Source organism: Rhopilema esculentum, chromosome 9 (genome assembly GCF_057945365.1).
Source record: "Rhopilema esculentum isolate cy_ngs chromosome 9, ASM5794536v1, whole genome shotgun sequence".
Lineage (NCBI taxonomy): Eukaryota > Metazoa > Cnidaria > Scyphozoa > Rhizostomeae > Rhizostomatidae > Rhopilema > Rhopilema esculentum.
In genome coordinates this window covers 3461627-3476903 of record NC_142823.1, presented here as the reverse complement: position 1 = coordinate 3476903, position 15277 = coordinate 3461627, and the positions used below count along the sequence as shown (strand labels likewise).

At 38.1% G+C, this 15277-nt stretch overlaps 3 protein-coding genes across 3 annotated transcripts in view; 2 read left to right on the top strand and 1 right to left on the bottom strand.

The window, feature by feature from the left end:
* LOC135689055 (uncharacterized) overlaps positions 1-15277 on the bottom strand; it is a 95650-nt gene that overhangs the window by 54918 nt on the left and 25455 nt on the right. Inside the window, exons 3-4 of the mRNA XM_089110087.1 lie at positions 10307-10373; positions 3349-3415 (exon numbers count right to left, since the gene is read on the bottom strand). The gene's annotated coding sequence lies outside the window, so the exon portion shown is untranslated. The remainder of the gene's footprint in view (positions 1-3348; positions 3416-10306; positions 10374-15277) is intronic.
* LOC135689053 (fibrinogen C domain-containing protein 1-A-like) lies at positions 42-4965 on the top strand. The gene is made up of 3 exons (XM_065206155.2): positions 42-3332; positions 3713-3812; positions 4322-4965. Exons 1-3 carry the CDS (start codon positions 3276-3278, stop codon positions 4963-4965), a joined length of 801 nt encoding a protein of 266 aa, XP_065062227.2. The 5' UTR covers positions 42-3275.
* Positions 8680-15030, top strand: LOC135689049 (microfibril-associated glycoprotein 4). Its single transcript, XM_089110085.1, has 4 exons — positions 8680-8804; positions 9972-10290; positions 10589-10688; positions 11689-15030. Exons 1-4 carry the CDS (start codon positions 8779-8781, stop codon positions 12330-12332), a joined length of 1089 nt encoding a protein of 362 aa, XP_088966211.1. The 5' UTR covers positions 8680-8778; the 3' UTR covers positions 12333-15030.

The window sequence follows — 15277 nt, the reverse complement described above, 5'->3', positions numbered from 1 at the left end:
GTCGTGGCTGACAGATAAACGTTTTGGAATAAAGGGACAGCAACGACCGAAAGGGTCAAAACAATCATTACGTGGTCTTGTGGCATGACTGTAAGGTTGCGCAATCTTTACGTTGGGTGGCGAAAAGGTTGAGTGGCCAATCAATGGTGTGGTCTTTAGATTGCTTGGTCTTAAAGTTCCGTGACTTAGAGTTGCGTGGCATTAGCCTCGGCTTGTTCTGAATCCATTCTTAATTTTGCATAAATTATGGGCTTGTGTCTTTATAAGATTTTATGTGTGGGGGGCATGAATCATATTCACTAATGTAAGTAACTGGTATCTTTGGCAGCGCCAGATGCTGTATATGTGGGCGTAACTCCACTCAAAAAATTTAAGACGAAGTACTTTCTGTTACAAAAGCGTCGCCCTTTTGCAGCATAACTGTGCTTCATCCGACTATTTGCCACAGGTGGATATCAAGAGCAGTTTAATAGCTTTAATTTAACAATTGGTTAAATTGCTATACATGCAATTATGAGCCACAGATACTCGATTACTGTATGATTCTAATGGTTGTTTTCGGTTTACCAAGCTCAAGTAGATACACATTGGCAGAACTAGGATGGTGAGGGCAGAGAGGACATGAACTGGCTACCGTGGGCGTAGCAGATCCTTAATGTTTAGGAGCCTTAGTACCGAACTTGTTCGAATATTATTTCTTCATTAAGATATAACCACCCGAAACCTGAAATGCAGGGCCTGAAATGCGGGGCCTGAAATGCAGGGCCTGAAATGCGACAAATTTTCTAAATAAAAGGCTGCAGCCCCTTCCAGTTCTTGTGTCTTTTACGCAGTGGCGGACACCAGGGGGTGAGAGGGGGCAAGAAGGACTGTCATCCCAAATACTTCTGAGGACAATGGTCTTCTGTTCTAAAACAATGGGAAGATGTGACGTCATCTGAAAAACAACAGGATTGCCTCCAATATTTGAAAAGTGTCCGCCCCTGCTTTTACGCCTACACTGGCCATCGCTTTAGTTAGGGCTCTTAAGGCAGATTTCCACTAGGCGAATTCCTTAACGCGAATCGAATTTTTTCCAATGTGAGCATGCGTGGTGTAATGTTCTCAGATTTTGCAGTAAAAAAATTCGATTCGCAGAAAGTAGATCACGGTCCTACTCTATCGCTTCGAATATTTATTCGATTCGAGCGAAATAATTCGCCTGGTGGAAATCGGCCGTTCGTACACAAAAATAGCCAAATTGTGCAATGATGGAGATAGACAGTTTTTATACGCTGTCGGAAAGTTTGTGTATACATACCGCTGCGAACGTAGCTATTATACGGAGGAGGACTAATTTTAGATCGGCAACCGTGTGGAAAGTGATTGAATTGAGAGCCAAACGTGATAAAAACAACTTCCAAAAAAAAGAGACTGATTTTAGCTGAATTCAGAGAACGTAAAGCGAAAAAAACTTAAACAAACCTTCGAAAAACACGTGAGATCGTTGCTATTTTATTAACACATTTTATTTACGTTGCTCTTTTAATTTCATTTCTGCTTAGGGCGGATCCAGAGCAAATTCAAAAGAGGGGCAGTTGATAGTAGGGGCGCTGGAAATTTTCAAAAATTGGTGACGAGTGTACGCTGTATGCCACAATTTCAGACCCTAACTACTGACAGAAGGCTCTGTATCCACTTTGTAAGGGAATTTTTACAATAATTGTTGTATACTTCGAGGTAATCCTTGAAGTAAATTAACCTATGAGTCTCAGAAACTTTCTTGAAAAAGGGCGCAAAATTTCCAAAAAGGGGCGCCAGACTTGCTTCAACTCGGCGACGGAGGGGCAACTTGCCCTAGTTGCCCCCCCCCCCTTGAATCCGATACTGTTTCTGCTTGCTGACATGCTGTTAAGAACATCATTTTGTTAAGGATAGGCCTGCGTTATTTTTTGTTTACAATTCTCGTCTGCCTTGTGTTTAAAATTTGTTCAATTTATCGATTTATTCCACAAATTGTTGTAGGATTCTAGCTTAATGCGCTGAGAAAGATAGGATGTGGATCCAACCTGAAAACTGCCCCTTTGTGTGTTTCTTAGACTAGGTTAATGGCTCCAGGCCCTTAGACAAGCTTTTCTCATACTTTCTTCTTAAACATCAATATTTACATAAACTTGGTAGATAAGGGCAGTTTGATACGCTGAGAACGATGAAATGTAGTCCCAACCTGACAAATCCCCTCTTGTCCTATTTTTGGATTGGGTATTAGGTTCTAGGCCTCAAAGCAAGTTATTCTCACACTTTCTCTTAAATAGTAATGCTAACAAAAAATTTGGTAGATAAGGGCAGTTCAATGCGCTGAAAGAAACAGGATGTGGTCCCAACCTGACAAATGCCCCCTTTTGCTATTTTTAAAACAGGGTATCAGGTTCTAAGCTCCCAATCAATGCATCATCAACTTCTAAAAAGAAGCTAAAGGTTGTATCATTGAAGCAAGATTGCAAGCTGTTTGCATCTCTGTATGTAGCCTGCCAAGCGCGGGATGGAGATCTGAAGGATTTTTTCCGACATGAAAATCATGCAAACCCTCCTTCAATATCAGAATATGGAAAGCTGAGAAAGGGAAGCAAAGCAGACTTTCTGAAATGTATAGAACACTATGGCGAAACGAGGTTAGAGATTCCTTAATTGACAACCAAAAAATGGCACCTCCCGGATCCGCAAAAACATTTGGCCAGTATGTACAGATCTTTACAGAAATTTTAAAGGAATTAAGAAGTGACAGGTCGCGGCGCATCGATGTTGATCGGTGTCGATGATACTTCCAATAAAGTCTAAAGTCCGACACCGGCGAGAGAAGAGGAAGTGGAACACGTATCTCCGTTAAAGGAACCACTCCAATCTGTAACAACTGGCAGCGATTTGTAATGAGCACAAAGAAGAACCCTTTTTACTTCTTTCGCAAAATTGAAGACAGCAGCATTGCAGAGAGGGTCATTGCCGTTTGAGATATACCAATCAAAATTTATTCTAGATTGATAAAAAAATTCAGCTGTCACAATGTGCAAGGGCACATACTCAGGTTGCCCTGCTTAACATTTGCACAGTTCAGCCGCATACTGGAAAATTCTCAGCTGTACGGAGAAGTGATAGAAACCTTTGAAGACCTGCACCCTAATGAATGCAAGTATAATTGTATCCACAATCCATCATGTCGCTCCCTAAGCACGACGACTTCATCCGGTGTCAATTGCAAGATTCACAACAAATCGGCAGAAGATCCGTACGATTTCAGCATGACGTCAACGTCAACTGGATGGACATACTGGAGTACCAATTACAGAGAAAACAACGTAAGATCGAACTTACAATCTGGATTTTCTTCTTGCGGAGGTTGCAGGCCTTGGCGATACAATTTTTTGATTCTCTTTTGTAACTAAAAATAATAGTGTTTTAATATAAGCAGTAGCTAAGAAGAGTTAACAATGGATGTTTTATTTATAGAAATACAGCAAAAAATAAGAGTAATTCAGAACTAATTAAAGAAAAAAGATTTCAAATTGTTCAAAAAACCTTTTTCCAAACCATTTCAAATTTCATAAATTGACGGGTAAAGATTTCTTGTTTAACGTTGCTTCTTTAGGAAATATTTGCATTGAATACAATGCTTATTCTTTGTTACAAATAGTGCTAACAGAATGGTTCCCAGCAATGACATTGTGTATTTCTATAGGTTGGCCAACTATGTCAAAGCATTAAGCCATGTGATGGAACCATGACATGCAAAGACAGCTGCATGTGTCCTGGATTCCAATGCTATCCGGGACTTGAAGGTAATGGCTATAAATAACATATGTACATTTCGTGAAAAGGCTTAATCCAGGAAATTTCTCAACCAGCGGCATTAATTGAGCGCTAAAAATTCATTGACTCAGAAGAAAAAACTGGGCGCCTTAAATCTGGAGAATTATGGATATTTATAGAGAAACACTTTATAAGCATCGCTATACAAATCTAGCTATCTATATAGCAATTCCTTACAAAAATGTATGTTGTGAAATTTTCTTAAAAACAGAAAATAAAATTTATTAAGCAATCATATCGAGAGAATAAGCCATAAGTTGTATATAACGTGGGATACTGACTCCAACCTTGAACAATGGACTTAGACCAAAGTATTGAAAAATTCATGCAAGGCAACTGAATTTTTGCGTACTGGATAATTTTGACAAATCATCATAATTGTAACGGGTACAACCAAAGCGAAAACTCTTCATTATGTATCACATGCACAGTCTAAACCCATAGGATACTTGAAAATCAAAATGATTTTTCCTATCAGAGATCTACTCAAGCTGCCAGGATGCATACAACAAAGGCAAAAGAGACAACAGGGCGTATCCATTGTACCTACATGGCTTAGGGGCATATAGGGCAGGATGTGATATGGCAACCCAAAGTCGTGGTTGGATCGTATTTCAACGTAGAGCTAACAACAGTGTTGATTTCTACCGTGGTTGGGAAGAATACAAGAAAGGATTTGGTGATACACAAGGGAATTACTGGCTGGGACTGGAAAGACTACACCACTTGGCAAGGCCAGGTAAAGGTGCAGTCCTTCGAGTTGAACTTCAGCATCAGGATTATCCGGGAGTGATGTACTACGCCAGCTATAGCACGTTTGAAATCGAAAATGAAGAGAACCAATATAAGATAAGTGTGTCAGGTTACTCAGGTACCGCGGGAGATTCGTTGAGTTATCACAATGGAATGCAATTTTCAACGAAAGATAGAGATAATGACTTGAATTCCATTAACTGTGCCCAGAGTTATCATGGTGCATGGTGGTATAAATCTTGCCATTACTCTAACTTAAATGGGGCGTATCTATCCAATGGGATTAGTCCAGTTGACATGGGCTGGTACTCACTAAAAAACCATCATGGCAAAATCACGTTTTCAGAAATGAAAATAGGTTATCAATAGGTGTCTAACTTACGAAAACTGGAAGTGATGTAGTATCGAAAAGGTTGGATTCTTTAGGGAAATATCGGAATCTTGGAATTTGATTTGTTATCATTTAACGTGTAACAGCCTCTTAATTCTGAAAAAGAGTTAACAAATAGAACGGAACCTTTTTTCGAAAACTTTGTTTAAAAAAGTTGGAAAAAAGAAAGCAAATTCAACTTCTGCATGGATTCAAAGAATTGGACAATGTATCAAAAGCCTTTTTAAACGGTGGTTTACACAATTAAATATAAACACCCTGCTTTTTAGAATTATGGCTTATTTCTGTGTATAGACTCAAAACAACTACGGTAAGCCGTATCAAAACACCCTGAATGTGACATTGATAATAATGGTATTCAAACATTTTCGATGTAAAATTCATTAAACTGCAATTTAAAACCTTATGATTACATCTGATTACATTATGGGCAGATGTGTGTCTTAGCACTTTTCAATAATGCACTGCATTAATCAATTTTTCTTGGCAATAGCAATTACATTGTTACACTGAAGATCACAAAAATCAAGCGAATTGGCTTTACAAGCTACAAGTTGATTCTATCAGCAGTTCTGCATTAACATTTTACGATCTTGAATAAGGTATAGCAAGGCAACAAGGAAGTTAGCTTAAGAGTAGGCGAAAACACTTTTTTCAAAGCTAAAACTTATTGCTGCAAAAACGTATTGTGCTATTAAAAACCAAGTCTTCAGTGACTCTATTCTTTTAACTTATGCACTTTAAAACATGGCACCCAACGTTGGGAATGGACAGTTTCCTAACTTGTTTGTGCACAGAGACATGCAAATTTTAGTTAAACTTTTAACCACTAATTTTTCACAGTTATCTTGAAATCATCAAACGTAAGGCACTTGTGCTTCTAAAGATGGCACAGAATTATGGGCCTGACTTTGTTCATCTACGATCGTAGTAAGACATACGGCACCACGTGTAGAACTTGTTGCGGTAAACCAGATTATTATTATGAAATAAAAGAGAAAACAGTTGTAGTTCCCTTCTAGAAATCATGCACTACCAAGAATGGCGCCCAATTTAGAGTAGTAACTTTAATATTCAATGCCTGTAAAGGCCGGTTTTCACTTGAACCACGCCTGTCGCCGACTTGGCAAAAGCGAATCAACAAATCAGCGAATCAGCGAACAAAAACAGTCACTCGGTGGCTCAACTCGGTTGAACTACCTAGCCAATTCCCAGCGAATGTGGAAGTTCAATTTGCTCAGTCGCGTGACCGGAGAAAATCACGTGCCCTCAAGACATCTGCCAGCACGTGTTAAACTTTCTAGCGGTAAATGCCCAATCATTCTCAAAAAAAGAAAAAGCAAGCCAATTGTTGTTCTCTGCTTTACGAAGCACGCGTAACCATAGAAACTCCAATGATATTAACGGAGTTATGAGAACAATACTCTTTTGACAGCGATATCTGCTAACTCAAGACGAGAAACCAAATAGGAAAATGCAAGTGAAAGCAACGGTAAATACCGCTGTATACCGTTGTATACCGCTGTTTATCGTTGTATACCGTTTTACACCGTTTTATGTTGTTGTACACCGTTTTCAAGGCTGAAGATTACAATTTTTCGGCTATATCTGCAACATCGTATAAACTTGCAAATAGTATTTAGTTTTAGAATTCTTGATACAAAAAATACGATAATGTCCTTGTTGGCTGGTGCCTTTCGCAAGGACACAAACTGCATTTGGTGACATTAAAAATTATTGTATCGTTGTTCACTGGAAACACTGTCATGAAAAGCAGGAAATTTATGTCTACGATTTTGATATTTGGGCTAACTATCGTCATAAAATTAGTTTGTTCTGTGTTTAATTCTTTTTGTTTTTTCCTTTGATCATGACGGACAATAAAGCTATCATGTTCACTGGTAACGTTCGCTTCCTCCTGTTCCTTATCTAAATATAACTTCTTTCGAAAGCCGCTCATCTTCTTCAGCTATAATTATTTTCAGCTGTGCTCCGGCCATCTAACATTGAAAAGTGGAAAAATTCGTCGGGCACAGCGTCTACCATTCTATAGATGAATCAAATGGTAACGAATCTTCACAGGTTCAAAGTCGTTGAATAATTTCGACTACACGCTTTTCAAAATTTAATGCGATATTTACCTGGGAATAACTTAAAACAAACTTTCAATGTCATATATTTATATTTAAAGATGATTCCAATAAGATATATATGCCGACTACATTTTCAAGTCGTTGGTCTTGGAAAGAGGTACTACTCTTTGGATACAACACTGACATCCTACCATCTTCAATCAACTAAACTTGATGAGTCCTAATTCATTTTGATTTTTACACCATTCTTTCAAGGACTGTCAAGTATCACAAACGAAATAATTGGGTCTGTCACAATTTAGCACACGACTTTGGAAAAGACTAGGCTCTTAATCCAGTCATGTTTTCTCTTCCCCTTTCATATCTTAGGTATCTAAGGTAGGATTGTGCATCGGCTTTCTGGTGGGGAAAGTGAACTTTCCTTGTCCATTCCCTGCCCAGAACTTTAAGCTGCTTTTACTTGAGTCTATTAAGCTATATCAAAGGTTAGGATTTTGTATGGGTTAGATGAAGCAATTTGTGCCTATGCACCAACGGCTCAACGTTGCTTCCTGTGATGAGGAAATGTAGCCTTAAGATCTGATTTGATGAGGGATATCTGATTTGATGAGGGATGTGGAAACATCTTCTGAGGAAGCTTTTATATTTTAATTGATAGAATGCATTTGTTTATGTTTTTTCTCCGAGTAAGAAATTAAAAACTTTATGCATAATAAGTATGCTTTAAATAAGCAGTCTGCCTGAAAGCTTGAAGCGCTAGGGTAATTGTAGTTTATTGAGAATAGAACTGATGGAATAAAGAAATGAAATAAAAATTGAATTGAACGACGGAAATAAAACAATGTACTTGCGTATTGATTCATTTGATAACCTTGGAAAGTTAGGGTAGGAAAAAAGGGTTTTTCGATGTTTTTCATTGGATTTTGATTTTACAGGACAATGAACAGACACACAAGAACTTTTTCATTGCTTAACTTCTGTTTTAAATGTTCCACCCAGTAAAACCATGCTCTTTTTAACATTTAACCTGCAAAACAGCATTTAATCAGGAAATGGATGCTGGGTGAGCCAAATAATGAAAGGATCCTCCACAAATTTCACTTCTACCTAAGAATGAACTTGGAGGGAGGTGTAGGGGTGAGACACCACCTCATTCCTTCGGTAAAATGTGCTTCCATTCGGTAAAATTCATATTTTGGCAGTTAGTAGTAACAAACTAATACTATGATTTTATATTATTCATCTTCTTTTCTTCTTTACTGTAAGGTTGAGAACCAGATTTTTTAAATGGGCGTGTCAATCTTTTTCCAGTGACTGGAAGAGTGTGACACCGAAATCCAATTAGTTTCTAACACTGTTGCTTCAAGAGTGTCACCCCCATCCCTGCTTCTACTAGCAAGTTTATCTCACTGTCTCCATGTTGTTTATTACACACTCCGCAGATATTCATGTCTAAAGTGTGTACCTGTCTTTTGACTGATTTTGTTACATCCACCCACCAGCAAAATATCAGAAACGAAATGGCATGCCTAAACACCCTCGGCGTCTATCACTTATGCAAAAGGGTTAAGATAACATTACTAATTAAATACGTGGAGGTTGAGTCTTCTGTCAGAGCACAGGAGAGGTACAGAGAAGAAACAGCAGAGTTTAATCATATTGAGGCAATTGAAGCAGAAACCTAACAGAAAAAACAAAATGTTCTTTCTCGTGGTGATAAAGATGTAAGTACACTTGCGACTGACAACTGCTTCCATTATTTTTTCGTTTGAGCTTGATGAATTTGTTCAATCTTTTTCAAATTTAAGAAATTCTCATTTGAGATAAGGACTTTTTCCTTCCAAGCATTTAGAAGCACAATCCTGACATCGATGGAACGATATTTCAAACACTGAAAACCATAAAGGCAAATGTCCCATTTTGATAAATGGAAAATTCACCTTGGTATAAGTAAACTCATTCTTCAGGAGCAATTAAATCATCTTGAAGAAGCTTTTACATTAACAAGCAGTGCGAGTTTTGTGTTTCACTGCCCAATTGCAGGAATTCAACATTGACGTAAATATAAAGAAGGAAAGAAATAGCGAAAATATAGCATCCTGAAGAACTTTCCGTTCAATAATCTTCTCGGCGTAGAAACATCGGATAATGACCGAGAGTAGACAGAAGATATATCAATGTGTGGATCGTACGAGAAAAATCGAATAATTTCTTTCTACACAAGTCAGGATCCTTTGTTTTGATATAAGCAGATTGAACATTTCAGCTTTTTCGCACCAACTTTTAAACTGTTCAGTGCGCAATGAATCTTAGAAATACTTTTTCTAGCATTAAAGTCACATGATTGTGCTTTCCTTTCTAACCATTAAACAGTGATGACTATCGCCATTTTCTGTATATCTAATTCAATAAATGTGATCCTATTAGAAAATTTAAGGAGAACACTTTCAATAACAATTTTTTTGAGAGCTCTGTACCATATCCAGCTTTTAAAACCCAAGTATGATATGATTAAAGTCTTATATAGCAAAAAGCTGAGTATTTTTCAAAACTTTTCTACGATATCAGTCAGAAAACTTTTAATCGGAACGTCTTGTGTCGTTTAAAGGCATTGAGTCATGATAAATAGACTGGGTATACCCTAAGTGCCAAAATCCGCTGAGTCATGATTTCCATGACTGCGATGCTATTGGCTGACCTTGAACTGGTCACATGAACTCATCTCGTACTGATTAACATAACAGTTTCCATCAATAGCAAGTTGTCAACAACGGATGCCAATATCACATGAAACAGCAGCGATCACACCGAAACCAAATGACCCCCTATAGAGAAAGCCTATTTACCATGACTCAATGCCTTTAAGGTATGCTAATCAAAATTTTTTCTAGATTTATCATAAAATTCAGCTGTCAAAATGTGCAAGGGCACATACTCAGGTTGCCCTGCGTGACATTTGCACAGTTCAGCCGCATACTGGAAAATTCTCAGCTGTACGGAGAAGTGATAGAAACCTTTGAAGACCTGCACCCTAATGAATGCAAGTATAATTGTATCCACAATCCATCATGTCGCTCCCTAAGCACGACGACTTCATCCGGTGTCAATTGCAAGATTCACAACAAATCGGCAGAAGATCCGTACGATTTCAGCATGACGTCACCGTCAACTGGATGGACATACTGGAGTACCAATTACAGAGAAAACAACGTAAGATCGTACTTACAATCTGGATTTTCTTCTTGCGGAGGTTGCAGGCCTTGGCGATACAATTTTTTGATTCTCTTTTGTAACTAAAAATAATAGTGATTTGATATAAGCAGTAGCTAAGAAGAGTTAACAATGGATGTTTTATTTATAGAAATACAGCAAAAATAAAAGTAATTCAGAACTAATTGAAAAAAATAGATTTCCAATCGTTCAAAAGACCATTTCATAACTTGACGGGAAAAAATTTCTGGGTTAAAGCTACCCTTTTAGGAAATAACATTGGTTTACTATACTGTAGGTTGGCCAACTGTGTCAAAGCATCAAGCCATGTGATGGAACCATGACATGCAAAGACAGTTGCATGTGTCCTGGATTCCAATGCTATCCGAGACTTGAAGGTAATGGCTATAAATAAGATATGTACATTTCGCGAAAAGGCTTAATCCAGGAAATTTCTCAACCAGCGGCATTAATTGAGCGCTAAAAATTCATTGACTTGGAAAATAAAACTGGGCGCCTTAAATCTGGAGAATTATGGATATTTATAGAGAAACACCTTGTAAGCATCGCTATACAAATCTAGCCATTTAAATAGCAATTCCTTACAAACATGTAAGTTGTGAACTTTTCTTAAAAACAGAACATAAAAATTTATTTTGCAATTATATTGAAAAAAACTGACTCAAACATTTAGTAAACTAAAGCTTCTCGTTTGACTACCCAAAGATTTGAGGATAGAATACAACAAAATGTTCCGCCTAGCATTAGAAACAAAACTCATCCCAAAGAGAACAGCCACCTCGGTCTTGCAGATCTAAAAGTACAACTAAAACTTGCGATTCTTCTATCGGGCAGCATTTACTTGAAAACCCAGATTGTGCAAAAAACTATAATGACGACATGTTTCGGAATATTGGTAAAGCCCGATCGTCGTTCCACCTAGCAGTTTTGTAATCTATCTACATAAGCACGAAAAAACCGCTACTGTGTAGACGAAAAGAGTTCGTATCACCTTAGGACTCCATTGGTAACTTTCTCAATAGGTAAGCGGCACTGGTTGGCCTATTTCGATCCACAACTGGGTTAATATATTTCCTAGCGTAGAGTTTTCGGTCTATGTTCTGACGTTTCAAACTCTGAAGAGTGTCAGACGAAAAGCTTTGGTTTACTAAATGTTGGCTTTTTCAAAGCCATTTTCAATTTTTGTACCACCAAAAGATTGTTTATTGAAAAATTCATGCAAGAAAACTGAATTCTTGCGTACTGGATAATTTGACAAATATAAAAAAATATCATAATTGGAACGAGTACAGCCAAGGCCAAAACTCTTCATTATGTAACACATGCACAGTCTAAACTCAAAGGATACTTGAAAATCGAAATGATTTTTCCCATCAGAGATCTTCTCAAGCTGCCAGGATGCATACAACAAAGGCAAAAGAGACAACAGGGCGTATCCATTGTACCTACATGGCTTAGGAGCATATAGGGCAAGATGTGATATGGCAACCCTAAGTCGTGGTTGGATCGTATTTCAACGTAGAGCTAGCAACAGTGTTGATTTCTACCGTGGTTGGGAAGAATACAAGAAAGGATTTGGTGATCCACAAGGGAATTACTGGCTGGGACTGGAAAGACTACACCACTTGGCACGGCCAGGTAAAGGTGCAATCCTTCGAGTTGAACTTCAGCATCAGGATTATCCGGGAGTGACGTACTACGCCAGCTATAGCACGTTTGAAATCGAAAATGAAGAGAACCAATATAAGATAAATGTGTCAGGGTACTCAGGTAACGCGGGAAATTCGCTTGTTCATCACGATGGAATGAAATTTTCAACGAAAGATAGAGATAATGACTTGCATTCCATTAACTGTGCCCAGCGTTATCATGGTGCATGGTGGTATAAATATTGCCATGACTCTAACTTAAATGGGGTGTATCTATCCAATGGGATTAGTGCAGTTGACATGGGCTGGTACTCACTAAAAAACCATCATGGCAAAATCAAGTTTTCAGAAATGAAAATAGGTTATCAGTAGGTATTACCAAGGTCTGTGTGTGCCAAAAGCTGTCGCTGGTTTTAGAACACGTAGAAGGATTAAGGGGTTGCTGTCATATCAGAAACGTTCAGTTGTTTTTGGCTATCTTTAGACATATTTAATTTTCAACTGTTTGTATTCAAAAGTTTGATCAATGTATCAAAAAGCCTTTTTAAACGTTGACTTGCAGAACTGAATATAGATACCCGGTGTTTATTGCTCTAATCTGCGAAAGGCACAAAATGATTCGCAAAAGCATTTAAAGCCATGTACAAACACCCGCTGGTGTGTCATAAATGATTATGGTATTGAGAAATCTCCATTTAATTGTCACTCCATTAAATTTCAATTAAAAACCTCTTTTTACAAAGGCTTTCATGCAAACATAGTATTGTTTTCATTTATAGTTGTTGGTTGATTCTGTTAATTTACAATGGTTCGTATTGAGGCAACAGGGCTGCAATGTAGCCTTCGGCTAAATGTTGAATCGTCTTGTTATATTTTTCATTTTTTATTTATCGTATTTAATTCCTTGTAATGTTTCGGATTGAGGAAAACAGGATGCTATTATCAATCAAGGACCGATTTTAGAAAAATATAATTTGGATTTAAGTTATGAATTGCATGTACTAAACCTTGTTAGTTTCTAGACACAGAACATACAAGCTAAACGTTTCTTAGGACTGCAATTCTTTCTTAATATGCTAGAATCTTCTATGGATACAACACGGGAAAAAAGATGTTTAGTAAAGAACCAGAGTAGAAAACTGTTCACAGAGCTGAAGCTGATGCTTGGAAGTAGCTGGGTGTTCTTAAAAAGGAAGTCATAGGTCTATTTTAGGTTCACGTATCTTGTTAACTTTAAAGCTGCAGAAAGTGGACTGTATTCATGAAGTCATTTCGCACCCAACGTAGGGCCAGAATGTTTTGAAAAGAGCGAACAGTAAAACATATCCCAGCCTGTCAGATTTTGCACTAGATTATGCTCTTGAAATAAAAAAGCATTTGTGGTTCTCTGCTTACGGAACACGCAATTTTAAAGATGGCTCCCAACGTGGGGTCAATATGTTCGATAAGCGATAACATTAGGGGGAGGCCAGTGGACCAAGCAATAAAAAGTTGATTTTTTATTTTGAAATTTAAAACACTTGTGGTTCACTGCTTTCCAGGGACAGGCAAGCTTGAGTAAAAGGGTCTTTGGAAGATAACTTACAGCTTCTACTAAATCCTTCTACTAACTGCCATTTTATTTCGATCTCTGTAGGTATTTTAAAAATTGGCTAACTTTTGGCATAAATTATTTTACAAGGATTTATTTTACAAGTTTTGAGAAATTTCGTCATAAATTAAGCACTGCAATCAGAATTTCATGTGAAACTGTCTGATTTTGAGACCTGTGCGGTTTCAAGTGTACTTTGATCAAAAGGGCACTCTGGCACCTCTTGCCCCTCCTATGTAAAGCCAACAGGGGTGGTTGACACCCCCCACCCTCCTTTTCTGGCGTCCCTGCTATTTATGACTCATACACTACCAAGCATGACGCCAAACGAGGGGCAAGAATTTCCTATTAATAACATTCCGCTAACACTCCTAAGTGGCTGAAGAGATTTGCGAGCATCAAGTCAAACTGAGGGCAGTGACGGGGGTAACCTATGGGTCAGAGCCACAAAATTTGAGTGCTTTCCGCTTCCGAATCTATGTGACACTGGTACCCAGGGTATGCAGGAGGAAATGTTCATCATAATATCGTTTTCTGAATCACATACGCAAGTAGGGCTTGTTTTGAAGAATTTAGGTCAGGACATTCGAAAAAGACACCATCTTGGGTTTTCACAATTTTATAATAACAGGAACAGAATCGAACTATTTACAATCAACATATTCAGCGTCCGACGTCGAGGTCTCAGCACTAGTGAAAGGATTAACCGGATGTTTCTCCTTCGAAACCAGGTTCGAAACCAGTGTCGCATGAATTGTCAATTTCTGTTAGAATGATGAAAAAAGAAGGAAGGTAGGAAATAAGTACTTATGCCTGTACTTATGGAAGAAAGCCAAAATTAAGCCAAAAAGTGACTTTAAGCCAAAAGGAATTTCTGAAGCCAAACAAGTTTGAAAAAAGCCAAATTTCTGGAATTTGGCTTAAAAAAGCCAATATACCAACCCTGTTCTCAATTGTTAAACGTTGCTGTTGTTGCAAGTAGGTCAGAAGTTATCCGGGTTTCGGCGTGTCCATTAACTCGCAGGTGGATCAAAAGATATCCGGGTAAAAACTGACTCACTTTGAGACCCGTTTTCAAACTTATCCGTTTTTCAAGTGGGTTAGTGGGAACGCGACGCAAAAACGGATAACTTTTAACCCGGATATGTTTTAACCCAGGCTAGTGGAAAGGCTGCCAAACTTGAATCAAATGAGACTTCGGTCATCAATGGAATATGATTGATTGCTTCGGTAAGGCAATTCAAAGAAAAGAATGGAGTATAATGTTTTGCGTTATACCGAAAAGCCATTAATTATTGAAGTTATTGAATGAGAAAAATTTGTTTAATGCAGATTCTAATGTCAGCGTCTAACGTGTTCCTGCACAATTAAGGTGTGATAATTTTCGGCAGAATGGGGATTTCGGAATTCCAGGCAGTCCCTAACTGTCAGGGCATTTGCAGATGGTTTCAGGTGATCTCAGATGATTTGTAGAAGATTTTCAGGTGATTTCGGTTGATTTAAGGTGATTCAAACTTTTATAACATACAAAGGAAAGTAGGGGTCAAGGGTCAATTTAAAACCCATGTCAAAAATTTTGCACGAAAGTGGCACTGGCTGCCCCACCCCCCCCCCCCCCCCCCCCCGCCCCCGCCCCCGTTGTCGGAGGCTATGTCATGTAAGTGAATTTAGGTACAATTAGGAAAATAGTAAGAAGAATAGATTAAACAACCGAATTCCTTGGTTA